Below are 22724 nucleotides of genomic sequence, written 5' to 3'. Positions count from 1 at the left end.
AGGAAAAATCACTACGGACACCACAGAAAAACAGAATTACTAGAGAATACTATGAAAAACTATATGCTAATAAACTGGATAACCTAGAAGAAACGGGCAACTTTCTAGGAAAATACAACCTTCCAAGACTGAGCCTGGAAGAAACAGGAAATCTAAACACACCGATTACCAACAATGAAATTGAATCAGTAATAAAAAAACTACCAAAGAACCAAACTCCGGGACCAGATGGATTCACTGCTGAATTTCATCAGACATTTGGAGACGGCATAATACCCATGCTCCTTAACATTTTCCAAAAAATAGAAGAGGAGGGAATACTTCCAAATTCATTCTATGAAACCAGCATCACTCTATTACCAAAACGAGGCAAAGACACCACAAAAAAAGAAACCTACAGACAAATATCCCTGATGAACATAGATGCAAAAATACTCAACAAAATATTATCAAACTGAATTCAAAAATACATCAAGAGGATCATACACCATGATCAAGTGGGATTCAACCCAGGGATGCAAGGATGGTAGAACATTCAAAAATCCATCAACATCACCCACCACATCAACAAAAGGAAGGACAAAAACCACATGATCATCTCCATAGATGCTGAAAAGCATTAGACAAAACTCAACATCACATCAATTCATAATAAAAACACTAAAAAAAATGGGTATAGAGGGCAATTACCTCAACATAATAAAGGCCATATATGACAAACCCACAGTCAACATCATACTTAAGAGTGAGAAGCTGAAAGCTTTACCTCTAAGATCAGGAACAAAACAAGGATGCCCAATCTCCCCACTTCTATTTAACATAGTATTGGAGGTCCTAGCGACGGCAATCAGACAACACAAAGAAATAAAGGGCAACCAGATTGGTAAGAAAGAAGTCAAACTGTCACTGTTTGCAGATGACATGATATTGTACATAAAAAACCCTAAAGAAACCACTCCAAAACTACTAGAACTAGTATCTGAATTCACCAAAGTTGCAGAATACAAAATTAATACACAGAAATCTGTTCATTCCTATACACTCAACTAGCAGAAAATGAGGAACAATTCCATTCACAATTGCATCAAAAAGAATAAAATACCTAGGAATAAACCTAATCAAGGAAGTGAAAGACCTATACCCTGAAAACTATAAGACACTCTTAAGAGAAAGTAAAAGGGACAGTAATAAGTGGAAATTCATCCTATGCTCTTGGGTAGGATGAATTAATATTCTCAAAATGGCCATCCTGCGTAAAGCAATCTACAGATTCAATGCAATTTCTATCAAAATACCAACAGCATTCTTCAATGAACTGGAACACAGTTATAAAATGCATATGGAACTACAAAAGACCCTGAATAGCCAAAGCAATCCTGAGAAGGAAGAATAAAGCAGGGGGAACCTTGCTTCTGAACTTCAAGCTCTGCTACAAAGCCACAGCAATTAAGACAATTTGGTACTGGCACAAGAACAGGCCCACAGACCAGTTGAACAGAACGGAGTCCAAGTATTAACCCAAGCATGTATGATCTATTCATATACAATAAAGGGACCATGGATATACACTGGGGAAATGACAGCCTCTTCAACAGCTGGTGTTGGCAAAACTGGACAGCTACATGCAAGAGAATGAAACTGGATTATTGTTTAACCCCATACTCAAAAGTAAACTCAAAATGGATCAAAGACCTGAATATATAAGTCATGAAACCATAAAACTCTTAGAAGAAAACATAGGAAAAACTCTCTTGAATATAAACATGAGCAATTTCTTCATAAACAAATCTCCACAGGCAAGGGAAACAAAAGCAAAAATGAACAAGTGGGACTATATCAAACTGAAAAGCTTCTGTACAGCAAAAGACACCATCAGTAGAACAAAAAGGCATCCTACAATATGGGAGAACATATTCATAAATGACATATCTGATAGGGGTTGACATCCAAAATACACAAAGAGCTCACACACATCAATGAACAAAAAGCAAAAAATGGGCAGAGGATATGAACAGACACTTCTCCAAAGAAGAAATTCAGATGGCCAATAGGCACATGAAAAGGTGCTCCACATCACTAGTCATCAGAGAAATTCAAATGAAAACCACAATGAGATTATTACCTCACACTAGTCAGGATGGCCACCATCCAAAAGGCAGACAACAACAAATGCTGGCAAGGATGTGGAGAAAGGGGAACCCTCCTATATTGCTGGTGGGAATGTAAATTAGTTCAACCATTGTAGAAAAAGCAGTATGGAAGTTCCTCAAAAAACTAAAAACAGAAATACCATTTGACCCAGGAATTCCACTCCTAGGAATTTACCCTAAGAATGCAGGAGCCCAGTTTCAAAATGACATATACAACCCTATGTTTATGGCAGCATTATTTACAATAGCCAAGAAATGGAAGCAACCTAAGTGTCCATCAGCAGATGAATGGATAAAGAAGATGTGGTACATATACACAATGGAATATTATTCAGCCATAAGAAGAAAACAAATCCTACCATTTGCAACAACATGGATGGAGCTAGAGGGTATTATGCTCAGTGAAATAAGCCAGGCGGAGAAAGACAAGTACCAAATGATTTCACTCATACACGGAGTATAAGAACAAAGAAAACCTGAAGGAACAAAACAGCAGCAGAATCACAGAACCCAAGAATGGACTAACAGTTACCAAAGGGAAAGGGACTGGGGAGGAGTGTGTGGGTGGGAAGGGAGGGATGAGGGGAAAAGAGACTTTACGATTAGCACACATAATGTAGGGGGTCACGGGAAAGGAAGTATTGCACAGAGAAGACAAGTAGTGACTCTATAGCATCTTATTATGCTGATGGACAATGACTGTAATGGGGTATGTGTTGGGGACTTGATAATGAGGGGAATCTACTAACCACAATGTTGCTCATGTAATTGTGTATTATTGATACAAAAAAAAGACATTTTGACTCATCAAAAACAAATAGATAAATCAGACTTCATCAAATTAAAAAACATACATGCATCAAAGTACATTATATCAAGAGAAAAAAAAGACAACCCGAAGAATGGGAGAAAACATTTGCAAATCATCTATTTGGTAAGGGATTAATATCCAGAATATTAGAACTACTCAACAACCAAAAACAACCTAATTCAAAAATGGGCAAAGACTTGTATAGATATTGCTCCAAAGAATATATACAAATGACCAATAAGCACACTAAAAGATGTTCAACATCATTAGCAATTAAGGAAATGCAAATCCAAACCACAATCAGATAGTGTTTCACAGCCATTAAGCTATTATTAAAAATAAAAAACCGGAAAATAACAAGTGTTGACAAGTATACGGAGAAATATGAACCCTTTTGCATTGCTGGTAGAAATGTAAAATGATACATCTACTGTGAAAAAGTTTGGCATTTCCTTCAAGAGCTAATAATAGAATTTACATATAATGTAGCAATTTTGCTCTTAGGTAGATACTCAAAAGAACTGCAACAGGATAGCAGGTACTCATACAACAATGTTCATAGCAGTATTACTCATAATATTTAAAAGGGAGAGCAACTCAAGGTTACATACTATATTCCATTTACGTAAAAGTCTCAAAAGAAAAACTATAGTGATAAAGACTGACCAGTGGTTGCCAGAGGCCTGAGGAAGCAAAAAAGGGTGACTGAAAAGGGATGGTACTAGGCAGCTTTTAGAGATAATGGAGCCATCTGGTATCCCAACTGTATTAGTAATTATATGACCATAGACATTTGTTATAATAAATAAGTTAAAATTCAAAAGAACTGTATACCAAAAAAAGTCAATTTTACTATATGATAATTTTAAAATATATATTGCTTGCAACTCATATGCTAGGAATAGATAAAAAATATTTTCTGAAAGAATTATCAGGATGCATGTATTGTAAGATATCTGCTTTTTTCCAATTTAAGATTTACTTAGCTGCCAAGTCCAAGATTGATTATATAAAACTGCTCCATGGCGCTTTTTTTTACGTTATTTATTTTTAAGATTTTTTTTATACTATAGTATCATTCATATACAATCACATGAGCAACACTGTCATTACTAGCTTCCCCCCATTATCAAGTCCCCAACACATACCCCACTACAGTCACTGTCCATCGGCACAGTAAGATGCTATAGAGCCACTACTTGTCTTTTCTGTGCTAAACTGCCTTCCCCATGCCCCCCACACATTATGTGTGCTAATCATAATGTCCCTTTTCCCCTTATCCCTCCCTGGCCACCCATCCTCTCCAGTCCCTTTCCCTTTGGTAACTGTTAGTGCATTCTTGTGTTCTGTGAGACTGTGACTGTTTTGTTCCTTCAGTTTTTGCTTTGTTGTTATACTCCACAGATGAGTGAATCATTTGGTACTTGTCTTTCTTGGCCTGGCTTATTTTATTTTATTTTATTTTTGCTATTATTAATCTACAATTACATGAGGAACATTATGTTTACTAGGTTCCCTCCTTCACCAAGTCCCCCCCTCCAAACCCCATTACAGTCACTGTCCATCAGCGTAGTAAGATGCTGTAGAGTCACTACTTCTCTTTGTGATGCACAGCCCTCCCCATGCCTGCCCCCCACCACATTATACATCCTAATTGTAATGCCCCCTTTCTTTTCCACCCCCCTTATTCCTCCCAGGTCCCTTTCCCTTTGGTAACTGTTACTCCATTCTTGGGTTCTGTGATTCTGCTGCTGTTTTGTTCCTTCAGTTTTTCTTTGTTCTTATACTCCGTGTATGAGTGAAATCATTTGGTACTTGTCTTTCTCCGCCTGGCTTATTTCACTGAGCATAATACCCTCTAGCTCCATCCATGTTGTTGCAAATGGTAGGATTTGTTTTCTTCTTATGGCTGAATAATATTCCACTGTGTATATGTACATCTTCTTTATCCATTCATCTACTCATGGACACTTAGGTTGCTTTCATTTCTTGGCTATTGCAAATAGTGCTGTGATAAATATAGGGGTGCATCTGTCTTTTTCAAACTGGGCTGCTGTATTCTTAAGGTAAATTCCTAGAAGTGGAATTCCTGGGTCAAATGGTATTTCTATTTTGAGTTTTTTAAGGAACCTCCATACTGCTTTTTCTACAATGGTTGAACTAATTTACATTCCCACCAGCAGTGGAGGAGGATTCCCCTTTATCCACATCCTCGCCCCCATTTGTTATTGTCTGTCTTTTGGACATTGGCCATCCTAACTTGTGTGAGATGTTATCTCATTGTGGTTTTAAATTGCATTTTCCTGATGATTAGCCACGTGGAACATCTTCTCATGTGCCTGTTGGCCGTCTGAATCTCTTTGGAGAAGTGTCTGTTCAGATCCTCTGCCCATTTTTTAATCACATTATTTGATTTTTGGTTGTTGAGGTACATGAGCTCTTTGTGTATTTTGAATGTCAACCCCTTATCGGATATGTCATTTATGAATATGCTCTCCCATACTGTAGGATGCCTTTTTGTTCTACTGATGGTGTTCTTTGCTGTACAAAAGCCTTTTAGTTTGATATTGTCCCACTTGTTCATTTCTGCTTTTGTTTCCTTTTCGTGGGGAAATATGTTTATGAAAAAGTTGCTCATGTTTATATTCAAGAGAGTTTTGCCTATGTTTTCTTCTAAGAGTTCAGAGGTTTCATGACTTACATTCAATTCAGGTCTTTGATCCATTTTGAGTTTACTTTTATATATGGAGTTAGATAGTAATCCAGTTTCATTCCCTTACGTGTAGCTGTCCAGATTTGTCAACACCAGTTGTTGAAGAGGCTGTCATTTCCCCATTGTATATCCATGGCTCCTTTACTGTATATTAATTGACCATACATGCTTGTGTTTATATCTGGGTTTCTAGTTTGTTCTATTGGTCTATGGGTCTGTTCTTGTGCCAGTACCAAATTGTCTTGATTACTGTGGCTTTGAATAGTAGAGCTTGAAGTTGGGAAACGAGATCCCCCCTGCTTTATTCTGCCTTCTCAGGATTGATTTGGCTATTCAGGGCTTTTGTGGTTCCATATGAATTTTAGAACTATTTGTTCCAGTTCATTGAAAAATGCTGTCAGTATTTTGATAGGGATTGCATTGAATCTGTAATTACTTTAGGCAGGATGGCCATTTTGACAATAGTAATTCTTCCTACCCAAGAGCATGGGATAAGTTTCCATTTATTAGTGCCTTAATTTCTCTCAAGAGTGTCTTGTAATTTTCAGGGTCTTTCACTTCCTTGGTTAGGTTTATTCCTAGGTATTTTATTTTTTTTGATGCAATTGTGAATGGAATTGTTCCTCATTTCTCTTTCTGCTAGTTCATCGTTAGTGTATAGGAATGCAACAGATTTCTGTGTATTAATTTTGCATCCTGCAACTTGCTGAATTCAGGTATTAGTTCTAGTAGTTTTGGAATGCACTCTTCACGGATTTTTATGTACAACATCATGTCGTCTGCAAACAGTGACAGTTTGACTTCTTCCTTACCAATGTGAATGCCTTTTATTTCTTTGCGTTGTCTGATTGCTGTGGCTAGGACCTCCAGTACTATGTTGAATAAAAGCGGGGAGAGTGGGCATCCTTGTCTTGTTCCTGATTTTAGGGGAAAAGCTGAAAGCTTTTCACTGTTAAGTATGATGTTGGCTGGGAGTTTGTCGTATGTGGCCTTTATTATGTTGAGGTACTTGCCCTCTCCAAGGGCTCTTATTAAGAGTTCTTCATTCAAAAGATTTGTTTGATTCTGTTATTTCCTATTTGTGTCTTTTGGATCTAATTAGGAAAGCAATATAACAAATCTAATTGAACTGTATTTTCATCAAATTCTTCTCTTGTGTTCTGAACAGATTTTACCTTTTAGATATAACTTTTATGTTTTGTGCCTCCCTGTTTACAACTATTATAGCTGGTCTGTTAATAATTTGAGCCCTTCATTGTAATGTCCATTGCATTACTCTTAAATCCACCTTAAATTAAATTACCACCTCTGTTTTTGTACTGTTTGCATTTGGCTGGTTCATTTATCTTCAACCTTTCCTTATTTGTTTTAAATACTTCTCAATTCCATTTGACAATCTGAATGGTTAGAACTGGATCAATTCATGTCAAATTAACTGATACACTTAAATTTGCTGCTTCCCTCTTAAGTTTAGCATTTTTGACATTCTGCTTAAGTCTGTTTGATTCTCTATATTACTAAGTTAGATTACTGTGATGTGATTTAAAAAATACCAGGTTAGACGTTGGGATCCTGGAATTAGTCTCAGCTCTCTTATTAAAGTCTAGATAGGCAAGAGCTTAACCTCTTTAAATCAATTTCCCCCTTCTCATCAAGGAATATAAAAATTCCTGCTTTATCTCCTTTTTATTTCTCAGGGGGTTGAGAGGAATTGTAAAGGAAGATATCAGGGGAGGGGGGCATCAAGAGAAATACAAGTTTTAAGGATCCAGTGGAGAACAAAATTAAGAGGACCTAGATTACCAACTCTGAGTTTACAACGTCACAAGCATTGAAATGGGATGAGTGCTCTGCTACTCCACAGGACAGAGTAGATATATTTCAAGAGCTGAGAAGCTGTGGATGCTGGGGATGAGAAAAGATGATGTACAAAGCCTTATAAAGACTAGAGTCTGGGGATGAAGACAAAGTCAAGGAGGCCAGAGCTTTCTGTGGCGGCTCGTTAAAGGGGTAAACCAGTATGGTGCTTGATGGTCCTTCAGACAGACAGCAATGACAAGATGAAAAATGTGTGGAGAGGAAAGATGGGTGTGAAGGAAGGTCTTGTCAGAAGCAGGCTGAATTCCAAGGTTCCAACTTGACTCCTTCTGATGGACCTGAGGCTGGAAGGGGTGGATGGTCTCGTTCCAAATGGGAATCATCAGCCAATAATTAAAAAATAAAACAATAAAAAATTAGTCTTTTATTTCTAAACAGCCAATGGAGATAGGCAGCCTAGAGGTTTTTTACAGCACAAAGGCATCTCTTCCCCTCCTGCTACAAAGACAGACAAATGCAAAGATGGCTTGTTTGTGTGACTCCTTGTTTTCATTTCATCTTCCCAATTTCTTAGAATAAAGTACAGGAAAACTGCCATCATTAGCTTAAGAAATCCATTTTGCTTTTGCAAACAAAGGATTTAGGTTTTGCACCTCAGAATGGGCCTCTCAACTTCAGAAGCACCTCTTGTTTGGCTTTGAGCTCTGCACTGTGCCATTCTCACTCTGTGTCCTCGCACAAGAGCCTGTTTCACCTCCACTGCTGCTGGCAGCCTTTCCACCTATTTTGTGGCTTTGGATTTTAGCTGTTTTCTTGTTTTGTGGAATATGGGGTTTATGTTTTAGTCTCCCCCCCTCTTTGTTGTTATAAGCTAACTGCCAGAAAACAAAAGAAAAAGCCAACTCTATAGTAGCATCTTCAAACCAAAATCTCACAGTTATCTTTAAAAAATACTTAATACAAGACAGCAACTTGAGTGTATCACAGTATTACTGAAAAATAAAGGTGTGCTTTCCTATTTTACTGTGAGGTAAAATATTAATTTTCCACAAAAAGTTTTCACAAGGCCATAACATTTGCACTAAGTGTTTTTCTTTTAAAAACTTATGTGTATATTGGTTATAGCCATAGGCAGAAAATAATCTGAAGCCTAAGTGTAAGATGCTTTTCAAGACTCAGTGCCCATATGTTGGGACAAATTATGTATATTATCAACACTATGCTACAATTTTGGTATTCATTTTTGAAGCAGACAAAGCCTTTTTAGTAGTAAGGACAATACATGATCTGTCATTCTGCAAGTCCCCAGATTCTATTTGGGTTTAAAATGAACATATATAGGTTTATTATATTACATGTAAGATCATTCCTTTAGTTAAATTTTAACTCTATCCAATTTTATTTCCTGCCAGTTACTAGTCTTCTACTCCTCGCTGTCTGTTATAGGAATGTTCTGAGCAAAACAAAGTTTTACTAGCAACTAATTTTTTAAAGGAGCAAATAATATACCAAAGCAAATTAAAAGGGATTTTTAATTACTAGGGTTTTAAACAACTTCCTGCGACACACATAAACCTATAAATGTTAATGTCATACAAAAGCTAAGTAGTGTCCAATTTATTAAACATTTAGATGCACTATGAATTCATACTGATAGAAAGAACAAAGAAGAGCTCTTCCTTACAGAATTCTAAACAAGAAATGTACATGGGAGGATGAATTTGAAAAATCCCCATTTGACAACTACCATAGTTAGAATGACAAGATGACACTTCACAATGGAGAAACTTGGTATACATAACCTTAAGTAGACAAGGTCCCATCACCAGTAATGATACAAAAATGTGCCATGTTCTGAGAAGCACTTTTTTGAAATTTCTGCGAAAGACACATGACCTGAATCTAACCACGTGGACACAATGGACAAATGCAACTGCAGGATAGTCTACAAAGTAGGTGACTTCTGTGTATTCCTCAAAAATGTCAACACTCTGAAAGATAAAGACAGACTGAAGAACTCCACATTAAGAGACTGAAAAGAAGTGACAACCAGGGGATTGGATTAAAGATGGCGGTGTGAGAGATGAGACAGAGATCTCCTCCTAAAACCATATATAATATGAAAATATAATTAGTACAACTAATCCTGAAAGAGCAACAGGAAAGAAGGCTGCACCAGATCGCATACATATGGAGAAAAGAGCAGACCTCATGGAACAGCATAATGTACCAAAGCCATGGCACAGCAGGACCCAAGCCCTCCCCCAACCCCAGCTCACTGGCAGGAGGAAGAGAAACAGAGTAGGGAGGGAGTGGAGGCCTAGGACTGCTGAACACCTAGCCCTGGAGATCTGCTCTGGGAGCACAAACCTACATTGCATGGTGTTCTGGTGATTGGTGGGGTTGGAAAGCTAACACAGGTGGAATACCTGGGGAGACAGAGATTCCAACTGCTTGTGGAAAACAGGAATTCATATCCGGCTGAGCTGGGCGGGCAGTCTGAGAGACTTCCTAACAGCGAGAGGGCTGCTAAAGGGGAAAGGATTATACAGAGCTTACTGCTCAGGAGAAAGGACAGGTAGACAAAATTGTCCAGGTCCACTCTGCACAGAAGCTTGTGAACTTAAACAATCTTCAGGCACGGCATCCCCCTGGCTGGCTACGCAACTCCAAGGCCACCCACCATGATATGCAGCCTGCTGTGTCTTCCTCCTGGTTAGCCTGCAGCTGGCTCACAAACCAGAAGCCCCTGCCCTGGCATTAGGCCAGCCAAAGGGAAGTCCCACCCACAGCAGATATAAACACAAGCATAGAGACTTACACCTGTGTGTTTGGCCCACTGGTTCTGGCATAGAAGACAGGCATTATAGTGGGGAAACAGGAAACAGCTCTTTCCTCTGCCCAGGCACCAGGACCACTCCCCTGTGACCCCTGACATCAATCTAGGGGCTGGGCAGCTCCAGAGAGTAGAGTTTCTGGGCACTAGAGGGGGCCACATACAAATATGAAATGTCAAAGGAACCTGGTTCAAAGCAGAATCTTAACACCGGATAAAGGACTGAGTGAGACTGAATTAATAAATCCTCCTGAAAGAGATTTCAAAATAAAAATCATAAATATTTTCCTGGAGGTACAGATAAATATTCAAGAACTCAGGAATGAATTTAGGAAGGAGATCCAATCATTGAAGAACACAACTGAGGTTATTAAAAGTAGATAAGATATGGTGGAGGAGACGATAAATGAAATAGAAACTAGGGAAGAGGAATACAAAGAAGCTGAGGCACAGAGAGAAAAAAGGATCTCTAGGAATGAAAGAATATTAAGAGAACTGTGTGACCAATCCAAATGGAACAATATTCATATTATAGGGGTACCAGAAGAAGAAGAGAGAGAAAAAGGGATAGAAAGTGTCTTTTGAGGAAGTAATTGCTGAAAACTTCCCCAATCTGGGGAAGGAGAAGGTCTCTCAGGCTATGAAGATCCACAGATCTCCCAACACAAGAGAACCAAGAAGGACAACACCAAGATACATAATTAAAATGGCAAAGATCAAGGATAAGGAGAGACTATTAAAAGCAGCCAGAGAGTGAAATAAGATCACATGCAAAGGAATGCCCATCAGGCTATCATCAGACTTCTCAGCAGAAACCTTACAGGCCAGAAGGGAGTGGCATGATGTATTTAATGCAATGAAGCAGAAGGGCCTTGAACCAAGAATACTTCATCTGGCAAGATTATCATTTAAATTTGGAGGGATTAAACAATTTCCAAATAAACAAAAGCTGACAGAATTTACCTCCCACAAACCATCTCTACAGTGTATTTTGGAGGGACTGCTATAGATGGAAGTGTTCCTAAGGTTAAATAGCTGTCATGAGAGACAATAAAATGGGATAGACAAAGAGTACAGAATATGATACCTAACATATAAAGAATGGAGGAGGAAAAAAAGAAGGGGGAAAAAAAAGAACCTTTAGATTGTAATAGCATACTAAGTGAGTTAAGTTAGACTCTTACATAGTAAGGAAGTTATCCTTGAAACTTTGGTAACCACAAATCTAAAGCCTGCAATAGCAATAAGTACATACCTACTGATAATCACCCTAAATGGAAATGGTCTGAATGCACAAATCAAAAGACACAGAGTAACAGAATGGATAAAAAAACAAGACCCAACTATATGCTGCCTACAAGTTACTCACCTCAAATCCAAAGACATACACAGACAAAAAGTGAGGGGATATAAAAGATATTTCATGCAACTAATAGGGAGAAAAAAGGAGAAGTTGCAGTACTTGGTTCAGACAAAATAGACTTTAAAACAAAGAAAGTCACAAGAGATAAAGAAGGACATTACATAACGATAAAGGGGTCAATCCAACAAGAGGATATAACAATTATAAATATCTATGTACCCAACACAGGAGCACCTACATATGTGAAACAAATACTAACAGAATTAAAAGGGGAAATAGAATGCAATGCATTCATTCTAGGAGACTTCAACACTCCACTCACTCCACAGAACAGATCAACCAGACAGAAGATAAGTAAGAAGACTGACAAGAGGCACAGAATAACAAATTAGAACAGATGAACCTAACAGACATCTACAGAACTCTTCACCCAAAAGCAACAGGATACACATTCTTCTCAGGTGCACATGGAACATTTTCAAGAATAGATCATATACTAGGCCACAAAAAGAGCCTCAGCAAATTCTAAATGATTGAAATTGTATCATCCAGCTTCTCACACCACAAGGATATGAAACTAGAAATAAATTACGCAAAGAAAACAGAAAAGCGCAGTAACACATGGAGACTTAACAACATGCTCTTAAATAACCAATGGATCAATGACCAAATAAAAACAGAGATCAAGCAATATATGGAGACAAATAACAACAATAATTCAATACAGCAAGATCTGTGGGACGCAGTGAAGGCAATCCTAAGAGGGAAGTATATTGCAATACAGGCCTACCTCAGGAAAGAACAATCCCGTATGAACAGTCTAAACTCACAGGTAACAAAGCTAGAAACAGAAGAAGAACAAATGAGGCCCAAAGTCGGTATAAGGAGGGACATAATAAAGATTAGAGCAGAAATAAATAAAATTGAGAATCAAACAATAGAAAGAATCAGTGAAAGCAGGAGCTGATTCTTCGAGAAAATAAACAAAATAGATAAACCCCTAGCCAGACTTATCAAGAAAAAAAGAGTCTACACACATAAACAGACTCAGAAATAAGAAAGGAAAAAATCACTACAGACACCACAGAAATACAAAGAATTATTAGAGAATACTATGAAAAATTATATGCTAAAAAACTGGATAACCTAGAAGAAATGGACAATTTCTAGAAAAAGACAACATTCCAAGGCTGACCAAGGAAGAAACAGAAAATCTGAATAGACCAATTACCAGCGATGAAGTTAAATTAGTAATCAAAAAACTACCTAAGAACAAAATGCCCAGACCAGATGGCTTCACAGCCATCTAAATTAAAAATTTAGAGAAAACCTAATACCCATCATCCTTAAAGTTTTCCAAAAAGTAGAAGAGGGAATACTTCCAAACTCATTCTGTGAGGCCAGCATCACTCTAACACCAAAACCAGCCAAAGACAACACAAAAAGAGAAAATTACAGACCAATATCCTTGATGAACAGACATGCAAAAATACTCAACAAAATATTAGCAAACCAAATTCAAAAACACATCAAAAAGATCATCCATCATGAACAAGTAGGATTTATTCCAGGGACGCAAGGATGGTACAATATTTGAAAATCCATCAATGTCATACACCATTATCAACAAAAACGACAGAAGTCACATGATCATCTCCATAGATGCCAAAAAAGCATTCGACAAAATTCAATATCCATTCATGATAAAAACTCTCAACAAAATGGGTATATAAGGCAATTACCTCAACATAATAGAGGGCATACATGACAAACCCACAGCCAACATCATACTTAACAGCAAGAAGCTGAAAGCCTTTCCTTTAAGATCGGGAACAGGACAAGGATGCCCACTCTCTCCACTTTTATTCAACATAGTACTGGAGGTACTCAGACATGGCAATCAGACAACCCAATAAATCAGACAAACAAATAAAACGCATCCAGATTGGTAAAGAAGTTAAACTGTCAGTGTTTGCAGATGACATGATGTTGTACATAAAAAACCCTAAGGAATCTACTCCCAAAGTACTAGATCTAATATCTGAATTCAGCAATGTTGCAAAATACAAAATTAATATACAGAAATCTGTTGCACTCCTATTCACTAATGATGAACTAACAGAAAGAGAAATTAGGAAAACAATTCCATTCACAATTGCATCAAAAAGAATAAAATACCTAGGAATAAACCTAACCAAGGAAATGAAAGACCTATACACTGAAAAGTACAAGACACTCATGAGAGAAATTTTAAAAGATACCAATAAAATGAAACACATCCCGTGCTCATGGATAGGAAGAATTACTATAGTCAAAATGGCCATCCTGCCTAAAGCAATCTACAGATTCAGTGCAATTCCTATCAAAATACCAATAGTATTCTTCAACGAACTAGAGAAAATAATTATAAAATGCATATGGAACCACAGAAGACCCCAAACAGCCAAAGCAGTCCTGAGAAGGAAGAATAAAGCTGGCTGGATTATGCTTCCCAACTTCAAGCTCTACTACAAAGTCACAGTAATCAAGACAATCTGGTACTGACACAAGAGCAGACCCATAGACCAATGGAACAGACTAGAGAGCCCAGATATAAACCCAAGCATATATAGTCAATTAATATACGATAAAGGAGCCTTGGATGTACAATGGGGAAATGACAGCCTCATCAACAACTGGTGTTGGCAAAACTGGACAGCTACATGCATGTGAATGAAACTGGATTATTGTCTAACCCCATACACAAAAGTAGACTTGAAATGGATCAAAGACCTGAATAGTCATGAAACCATACAACTCTTAGAAGATAACATAGGCAAAAATCCCCTGAATATAACACAAGCAACTTTTTCCTGAGCAAGGAAAACAAAAGCAAAAATGAAACTGGATTATTATCTAACCCCATACACAAAAGTAGACTTGAAATGGATCAAAGACCTGAATAGTCATGAAACCATACAACTCTTAGAAGATAACATAGGCAAAAATCTCCTGAATATAACACAAGCAACTTTTTCCTTGAGCAAGGAAAACAAAAGCAAAAATGATCACATGGGACTACCTCAAACTGAAAAGCTTCTGTACAGCAAAGGACACCATCAACAGAGCAAAAAGGCATCCTATAGTATGGGAGAATATATTTGTAAACGACATATCCGACAAGGGGTTAACATCCAAAATATATAAAGTACTCACACGACTCAACACCCAAAAAGCAAATAACCCGATTAAAAAATAGGCAGAGGATATGAACAGAGAATTCTCCAAAGAAGAAATTCAGATAGCCAGCAGGCACATGAAAAGATGCTCCACATTGCTAATTATTAGGGAAAAGCAAATAAAAACCACAATGAGATATCACCTCACACCAGTTAGAATGGCCAGCATGGAAAAGACTAACAACAAATACTGGAGAGGATGTGGAGAAAGGGGAACCCTCCTACACTGCTGGTGGGAATGTAAGCTAATTCAACCATTGTGGAAAGCAATATGGAGGTTCCTCAAAAAACTAAGAATAGTAATAGCATTTGACCCCGGAATTCCACTCCTAGGAATTTACCCAAAGAATATAATTTCTCAGATTCAAAAAGACATATGCACCCCTATGTTTATTGCAGCACTATTTACAATAGCTAAGATGTGGAAGCAACCTAAGGGTCCATCAGTAGATGAATGGATAAAGAAGATGTGGTACATGTACATATACACAGTGGAATACTCAGCCATAAGAAAGAAACAAATTCTACAGTTTGCAACATGGATGGAGCTGGAGGATATTATGCTCCATGAAATAAGCCAGGCGGAGAAAGACAAGTACCAAATGATTTCCCTCATTTGTGAAACATAACAACAAAGCAAAACTGTAGGAACAAAACAGCAGTAGGCTCACAGACTCCAAGAAGGGACTAGCGATTACCAAAGGGGAGGAGTGGGGGAGGGAGAAAGGGAATCAGGGGTATTATGATTGGCACACATGGTGTGGGGGGGGTTTAGGGGAAAGACAGTGTAGCACAGAGAAGGCACATAGTGACTCTGTGGCATCTATACTGATGGGCAGTGACTGCAGTGGAGTATGGGGCAGACACGATAACAGGGGTGAATGTAGTAACCACATTGTTTTTTCATGTGAAACCTTCATAAGAGTGTATATCAATGAAACCTTAATAAAAATAAATAAATAAATACTTTTTAAAAGTAACAACCAAATTCAACGAGTGATCCTCAACTGGATCCAGGGCCAGAAACAATTCTTCTTGTACTAAATAAGATACTGTTGGGACAGTTGAGGAAATCTGTTTGGATACAGAAGGACTGTATATACATTCATTTAGGATATACACAGTATTTAGAGGTGACAGACATCAAGTCTTCAATTTACTCTGAAATAATTTAAAAAAAAAAAAGAAGACAAACTCTGTGTCTGCAGAGAGAATGATAAAGCATGCATAATAGATATTAACATTTGGGGACTTATAAGTATGATATACAGGAATTCTTTGTACTATTTTACAACTTTTCTCTAAGTATGAAACTACTTAACAATAAAAAGAAAAAGAAAAACAAACTCAGACACACAATAAATGAAAACAAAGCCAGTTACGAGAAGTTTTTATTTTCCCTACAATAATGCTAGGATCACCTCTACCACAATCTACTCAACAGACCATTAAATTTTGGAGCTGTATTATCTCACACCAAAATGTATTTTACCTCTCACCAAAACTTCTCAATTTACAGATGAAGACAAAGAAGTTAAATGGCGTGCTCATGATGACAGCTAGTCCAAGGCAGAGCCAAGACTTATTATCCGGCTGACTCAGCTCTTTTTAACTACTGCAAGCTATCTCTTGATAGCTTTGTATTGTCATCTATTCCCTAAACATGTGATGTCAAAATGTTTAGCTCTATCTTCTTATATATCCTAAATAAACTAGTGGAGCAAACCACTTTCCGGCAATCTAAATTTCATTTTTAAAAGGCATTTAGGTATTCCTGCTCCTAACAATCTTTAATAACTAATATTAATAAATATGTTGAGTTCATAATACATGCCAGATACTGACAGATACATTTGCTACCTTAGCATCGTAACAAATGCTAAAAATACAAAATTAACACAGTACCATTAGGTCCATTATGACAGAGACCAAGTCTGTACTATTCATCATGATAACCCCACCTCTTAGGACAGTGCCCAGCATACAATAAATACTCAAAAAATTGTGTGCTGCTAAATAAAAAGATAATCCATAGAACAGGAAAGAAGTATGTGCACAGATAGTCTGCAGTGTTCACAAAGAGCCATGAGACAACACATATGGAGGCTATTTTTGCTCTGTGTGATCTACAAAAGCTTCAGAAATTAAATGACACTATAGTTAGGCCCTGAAGACAAATAAGATTTCAACAGACATGGAGGCAGTCGGGTGGTAAAAGGAGGGGTGGGGGAGTTCAATAAAACAGCCTTAAGGCAAGAAAATACTGAGCATTTCTACTGAATAAACACAAGCTTACCTATTGTTGCTGCAAGTTCTGGATCAAAAGTATCATCTGTGAACCTCAAGAGCAGGCTGAAAGAGATAAGAAAAAGATTAGGAATTTGACTGTCTTAATTGTTTAGTAAATGTTCATGCTTGTTACATTTTGCTACAAATTAGATGCAGATATGAAGAGCCCTGTGTAGGTCTGCTCCCAGAAATATTGCCTCAATGCAAGTATATATACAGAGGAATTAAAAATTATTGTAAAGGCAATTAAAGAAGCCCAAGAGCAAATTAGTTTACTAAAAACATATTACCCATGTTCCCCTGCACAATTTCCCAAGTTTGAAAATGTTTGTGGGGTTTTTGTTAACTGTACTGGCATGTCCTTTTGAGAAAATGATTACTACAACACATTATGCTTTAACTGACATGGACAAAAGGGGAAAAAAATAAGACTCTTGGAATGCAGCAAATTATTTTTTAAAATCTGATGTGCAATCCACCCTGAATTCAAGTAAAGACAGAAAGGTGTGATAAAGTCTAACATTTTCTAACAAGAAGAATGACCACTACCTAAATGGGAATAAAAGACATGGTAAAAAATGAGGGTAGAAAGGTCACTTGATGGCCAGAGTAGGGGTATTGTGGCAAATGCTGGGCAGGATGTATGAAATGAAGCAGACTATTCAAAGCTCTTAAAGGAGTGGCAAGAACTGCTCTACATTTTCAAAAGTTAGTGCCAGCAAAAAATGCAAGAAACTCAACTGAAGACAGTTGCCATGGTTATGGGGAGAGGTAACAAAGGGCTAAACCTAAGAAATGGTAACAAAACTAGAAAGGAAGGGATGAAATGAAAGCAGAAGACACCATGAGAGCACTCTAAGATTTTACATCTTCCAGAATTATTTTATTTAATGTAAGGCAGAAGTGTCAGTTAATAGAAGCTTTTCAAAAAGAAAATCTAAGTTTTGTTAAAGCCCTAGGTTTATAAATGTAATCAATCTTTCCTCACTTTATCTCCTAAAGCAGGACAGACTGTTATATTGACCTGTTTGTATTATAAAACTAAGGTAATAACTAGCTATCAGATGTCTGAATTACAGAAAAAAATGTGAGAATATTTCTATAGCCTGTGATTACTTCTGCTAGAGTGTACTGTAGAACATAATGGCCTGTTGGTAGTTTCCAAACCCAGGGTCACTAATTGTATTTGAGGGATTAACTGTCCCTATCTTGGTTTTGCCTTCTGGTATTTCCTATATAACCAGCTCTACAAAAGCAAGGTAAAACAAGAGTCAAACTGTACATCTTTCTGCTTAATATTAAACTCTCCTGACTATACCTATTTTTACTTACTTCCAGTACCAGTTAGGTGATGGCGCTTAGAAGAATCTTAAAAGACTACTTTTAAAAATGTTCTTCTCTTCCCAATGTTAAACTTTAAAGTGAAGATTTCACTAAAGATTTCAGTTACCCATGACTTAAGAACAGAAAAGAGACGTGTTTATTCTTGAACACCACAGAAAATATTATTATAAAAACACAGATCCTGGTAGAGTAGTAGTAATAATAACCATGGTATTGGCTATATTTATTGAACATCGATAATGTGCCAGACCCTGAGCCAGGGGTTTTTACTGCGTAGTTGCTAATCTTCACAACAACCTTTGTCATTAATGGTAATTTATCAGGAAAGACAGGGAATTGGTAAGGTACAAAACAACAAATGTTAATACAGTCTCTGAGTACAAGTCAGCAGATTTTAGCCATGGGTACATTGTTAGCTTGAAATGTATTCTAGATGTATGCAATTGTTTCTGGCAGAGAATCAATTTCTCTATTAGATTTTGAAAAGAACCCACAACCAGGAAATGATTACTCTCCTAAAGATGTATAAATTTAAGCCTTTGTATTTTCAAAGATTAAGGAGCAAAATACTCTCCATCCATGGCTATAGGCAGAAGGAGTAACTACCATCTTTCCATTTACAGGAGACCAAATTTATAATAAACAGCATGATTATAACTAATCTGCCTTTCTTAATTTACATATAAAATTTGCCAAAAGGACAGAGAATACAAGGAGCACTGGAGAGATGGCAGTTTAGGTAATAAAAGGTCTCTATAATCCCTTCCAGTTTCTGAAACACGTTGTTACTTCCTTACTTCACCGCCAGCCAAAACAATCTCACGTGTTTAACGTTAGTGTTTGAGTTTCTATTCCAAACTCATTTTTCAAATGAAGAAATGAAACCTAGAGTGTTCAAGTACCACACAAGAGGTCACACAAGTGGCAGCACCAGTCTCATAATTCTGGTTTCCTGGCTGCTATTGCACATGCTCATTACACTCCAACAGTCTGAAACAGACTGGAAAAATAATCCACTAATGGGAATGAGTTAAGTTATCATTACTGTGCAATGACTTCTCAACAACAGAAGTTAATAGCTCCCTTCCACTAATTCAGAGATCTGTAAAGCAGCAGAAACAACCATTGGTTAGAATAACCCTTTAAGATTAGACTCATGACAAAAGTTTTAGTACTAACTCGCCTTAAAAAGCATATGCTTCTATTTCAAAAGTCATTTACTCTCATCCTATCCAGAAAGATGTGTTCAAGATTGTTTTCCATAGCACTCACATACACCAATAATGTACACCTAGCTAGAAAAATAAGCCAACTTCCTCCCTAGATGCAATTCTTTCTTGAGAGAGGTGGTTAAAGGTGTTAAAATTGTGCAGTGAGCAGTTGATAATTTACAACCAAGTACTGAGAAAAAGTGTGGAACAGTTTACATCGAAACAAGTTTGTCTGAGGGGAGTGAACTAAGGATAAATAAATTCACTTAACAGATTTTACTCTAGAGGAAGAACTTCTATCACGTTAAACACTGTACCTCCAGTTAACCTTCCAGAAAATGTTAACATGCCTCAACTAGTCACCCATCTAATACATTTGGAAAAAGTGCCAACCAACCATGAGCCACATGAAATGACATTCAACTATTCTTGGCTTCAAAAGCAGCAATTTCATATGCCTTAACCTAAATGAGGGTTCCATCTCAAGAATAAAAGGTTACACAGATATGGAGTTCCTAATAAGACAATATTCAATATATTAACTAACTTTTTAACCCTTAAATATATGGTGATCATGAAAATGAATTTTATTCAGCCCTTTAAATCACACACACACACACACAAATCAAACTATTTTGCTACCCATAGTGTCTCATTAATTCCTTGTAATGTACAAATCCCTCATTCCAATACACACAGGGAACATTCAACAAGGAAAACTGAAAATATACCGCCATACTTTAAAAATATATAACATTTGAGAACTTATTACATAATTAGATTTCAAGTCCTTAAGTATCTAAAAAAAGACTTAAGTGACTTGAAAGATAAGCTTATCAGGAGGTATAGCTAAGATATAAAATTGTTTACGGCTCTGGAATTTGAATATTGTTTAAAGATCAAGGCAGCCAGAATATAACCTACTCATAACAGATGACCAAGATGACTGCACCTGTTCAAAGACCTGGATGACATCACAACCCTCTTGCGACACCCACCCACCCTTACCTTACACTCAACTCTAACGACTGTCAATATTATTTTCGCCCAAGAAAAAGTCAAGGCAGAAAAGACACAACACCAATTTTTCTTTTACCTCTATACGATGTGGCAGAGTAAGAAGTAACAATTACACTTTTTTTGCAATGGTGGCTCACAGCTTAAGCTCTAGTATTCTAAGGCGAATTATTCAAGTAGTCAGAAGACCAATGAGTCCTCTAACAGATGACTCATTAAAAAAAACATAAAAGAAGTGGCAGTGGAGTGCACCAAAATAGGCCAGGAATGTGACCGAAGGGGTCACAAAACCTCCTGTATAGAACATTACGTATTTGGGGGAAAGCACGACAGAAATCCCAAAGTGACAGTTACAACTCTCAAAGCGCGGGGTGACAGGCAGCTTGAACCCGACAGGCAGAGAAGGGCTCGCCCTCGCCGGACTCCCGCCCAGGTCCGGCCGCCGCGCCCTGTGCTCCTCGGCAGCAAACCGGCCGGCCAAAAGGCTGCCCTCGAAACTGTTTTTCTCCTTGGTGCGCCAAGAGGGAAAGCGATCCCGGGAACTGGGGCCTGGCGGGGCCGGAAACCCAGCAGGCGCGGGGGAGGGGCGGGGGGCCGCGGAGAGCGGGGGCCGCGGGAGCGCGCGACGGGGAGGCCGGGAGGGCGCGAGCGGAGCCTGGCCGCCGCCTTTTACCGTTCCCGTCGCGGCCCTGGGGGCAGAGAGAGTCCCGCCGCCCTCGTCCCGGCCCGCAGACCCGCCTTACCTGGACTTGCCCACGCCGCTCTCGCCAATAATGAGGATCTTCAGGGTGGTCAGCACGTCCTCCTCCATCCTGACCCCGCGCTGCTCCGAGCCCAGCTGGCAGCCCCGGTCCGGCTCTCAACGCTTCACGAGAGCAAGCTGCCCGCGCATGCGCCCTGCTCCGCGGCTGCCGCCCTCCTTTTACACCGGGTGTTTAAGTTGCTGAAGGTCCTAACGCCCCTGTTCCGCCTTGAGGAAGCTCTGCGACTGCGCAAACCCAGAGTCCCAGGCGTCTTTCCGGAAGCTGGTCCTCCCCTGCGCATGCGCAGAAGGGGAGAGCCGCGTGCGAGTTCACCCACTTGGCAGGCCCTCTCCTACCCTAGTCTAATCAAACTGTCCCTCCGTGGTGTACCTGGGAAAGGACTGAATCGGGGAAATATAACGCTCTTTTATTCCAGCAGCTGCTCATAGCAGCTGCATTGCAGTGGGAAAAGCTTTGTGCTTGTATACAAATTATTTTAAATTGAGGTCCCAACTCTACCATATAACGCTTTTTATATTTCCTTGCCTTCTGAGCCTGTTTCCCTTTCTCAGAGTGGGAGGCAATAATATTTCTTAGAATATTAGCTTGGTAGAATTGTTATGAAATTAAATGAGTTTATTTGTGAAGTCACTTTGTGAACTCAAGTGCTCTATAAAAAGGCGTGATCAGGCTTACTCTTTTAGATTGAAGAGTACCCTTCACCAGTCAGTTCACTTTGGAAGGTAGAGATAAATTTAGCATAAATCAGGGGCATACAAAATAGTGGTCCAACTTCACACTGACTATTATTCCTTTTAAGTGCTACACCACAGCTGCAGGAACTGTGTGCATATGCTTTGCCTTCTTCAATTCACTAAATTGTAAATCTTGGTGAAGGTACTGTAAATCTGGGGAGAGGAAATCCCGGGGCAAAATATCTCTAAAAACCTAAATCAGTCAAAGGAAGAAATAAAGTTTAAAACCCGTTTATTGCTTACAAACTGCAGTCCAGCCAGGTCTCTCTCCCTCTGCTCCAGAAGAAGCAAGCAAGCAAGCCCCTCCCCTTCAACGCTCAGATTCAGACACACCCTCGGTTGCCCAGGTAATTACCCATTGACATGGAGATGAACTTCTCTCTACCCCTGAGGATATGCAAATGCACTAAAGCCAGGAGAGATACTCTGGAAATGTTACAATTTTACCCACAGTAC

At 38.4% G+C, this 22724-nt stretch overlaps 1 protein-coding gene across 2 annotated transcripts in view; it reads right to left on the bottom strand.

Moving 5' to 3' along the window:
* Nucleotides 1-22072, bottom strand: part of RAB18 (RAB18, member RAS oncogene family) — a 56950-nt gene extending 34878 nt beyond the window's left edge. The window contains exons 1-2 of one of the 2 annotated variants that reach the window (XM_057498331.1): nucleotides 21514-22072; nucleotides 17206-17261 (exon numbers count right to left, since the gene is read on the bottom strand). In XM_057498331.1, coding sequence (XP_057354314.1) covers nucleotides 17206-17261; nucleotides 21514-21581 — 124 coding nt within the window. In that variant the 5' untranslated portion in view covers nucleotides 21582-22072. The remainder of the gene's footprint in view (nucleotides 1-17205; nucleotides 17262-21513) is intronic. The other variant, XM_057498330.1, reaches the window with a different exon arrangement.
* Nucleotides 22073-22724: the final 652 nt, after the last annotated feature.

Source organism: Manis pentadactyla, chromosome 3 (genome assembly GCF_030020395.1).
Source record: "Manis pentadactyla isolate mManPen7 chromosome 3, mManPen7.hap1, whole genome shotgun sequence".
Lineage (NCBI taxonomy): Eukaryota > Metazoa > Chordata > Mammalia > Pholidota > Manidae > Manis > Manis pentadactyla.
Note: the sequence above shows the minus strand (reverse complement) of the source record. Positions and strands in the feature narration are given on the sequence as shown.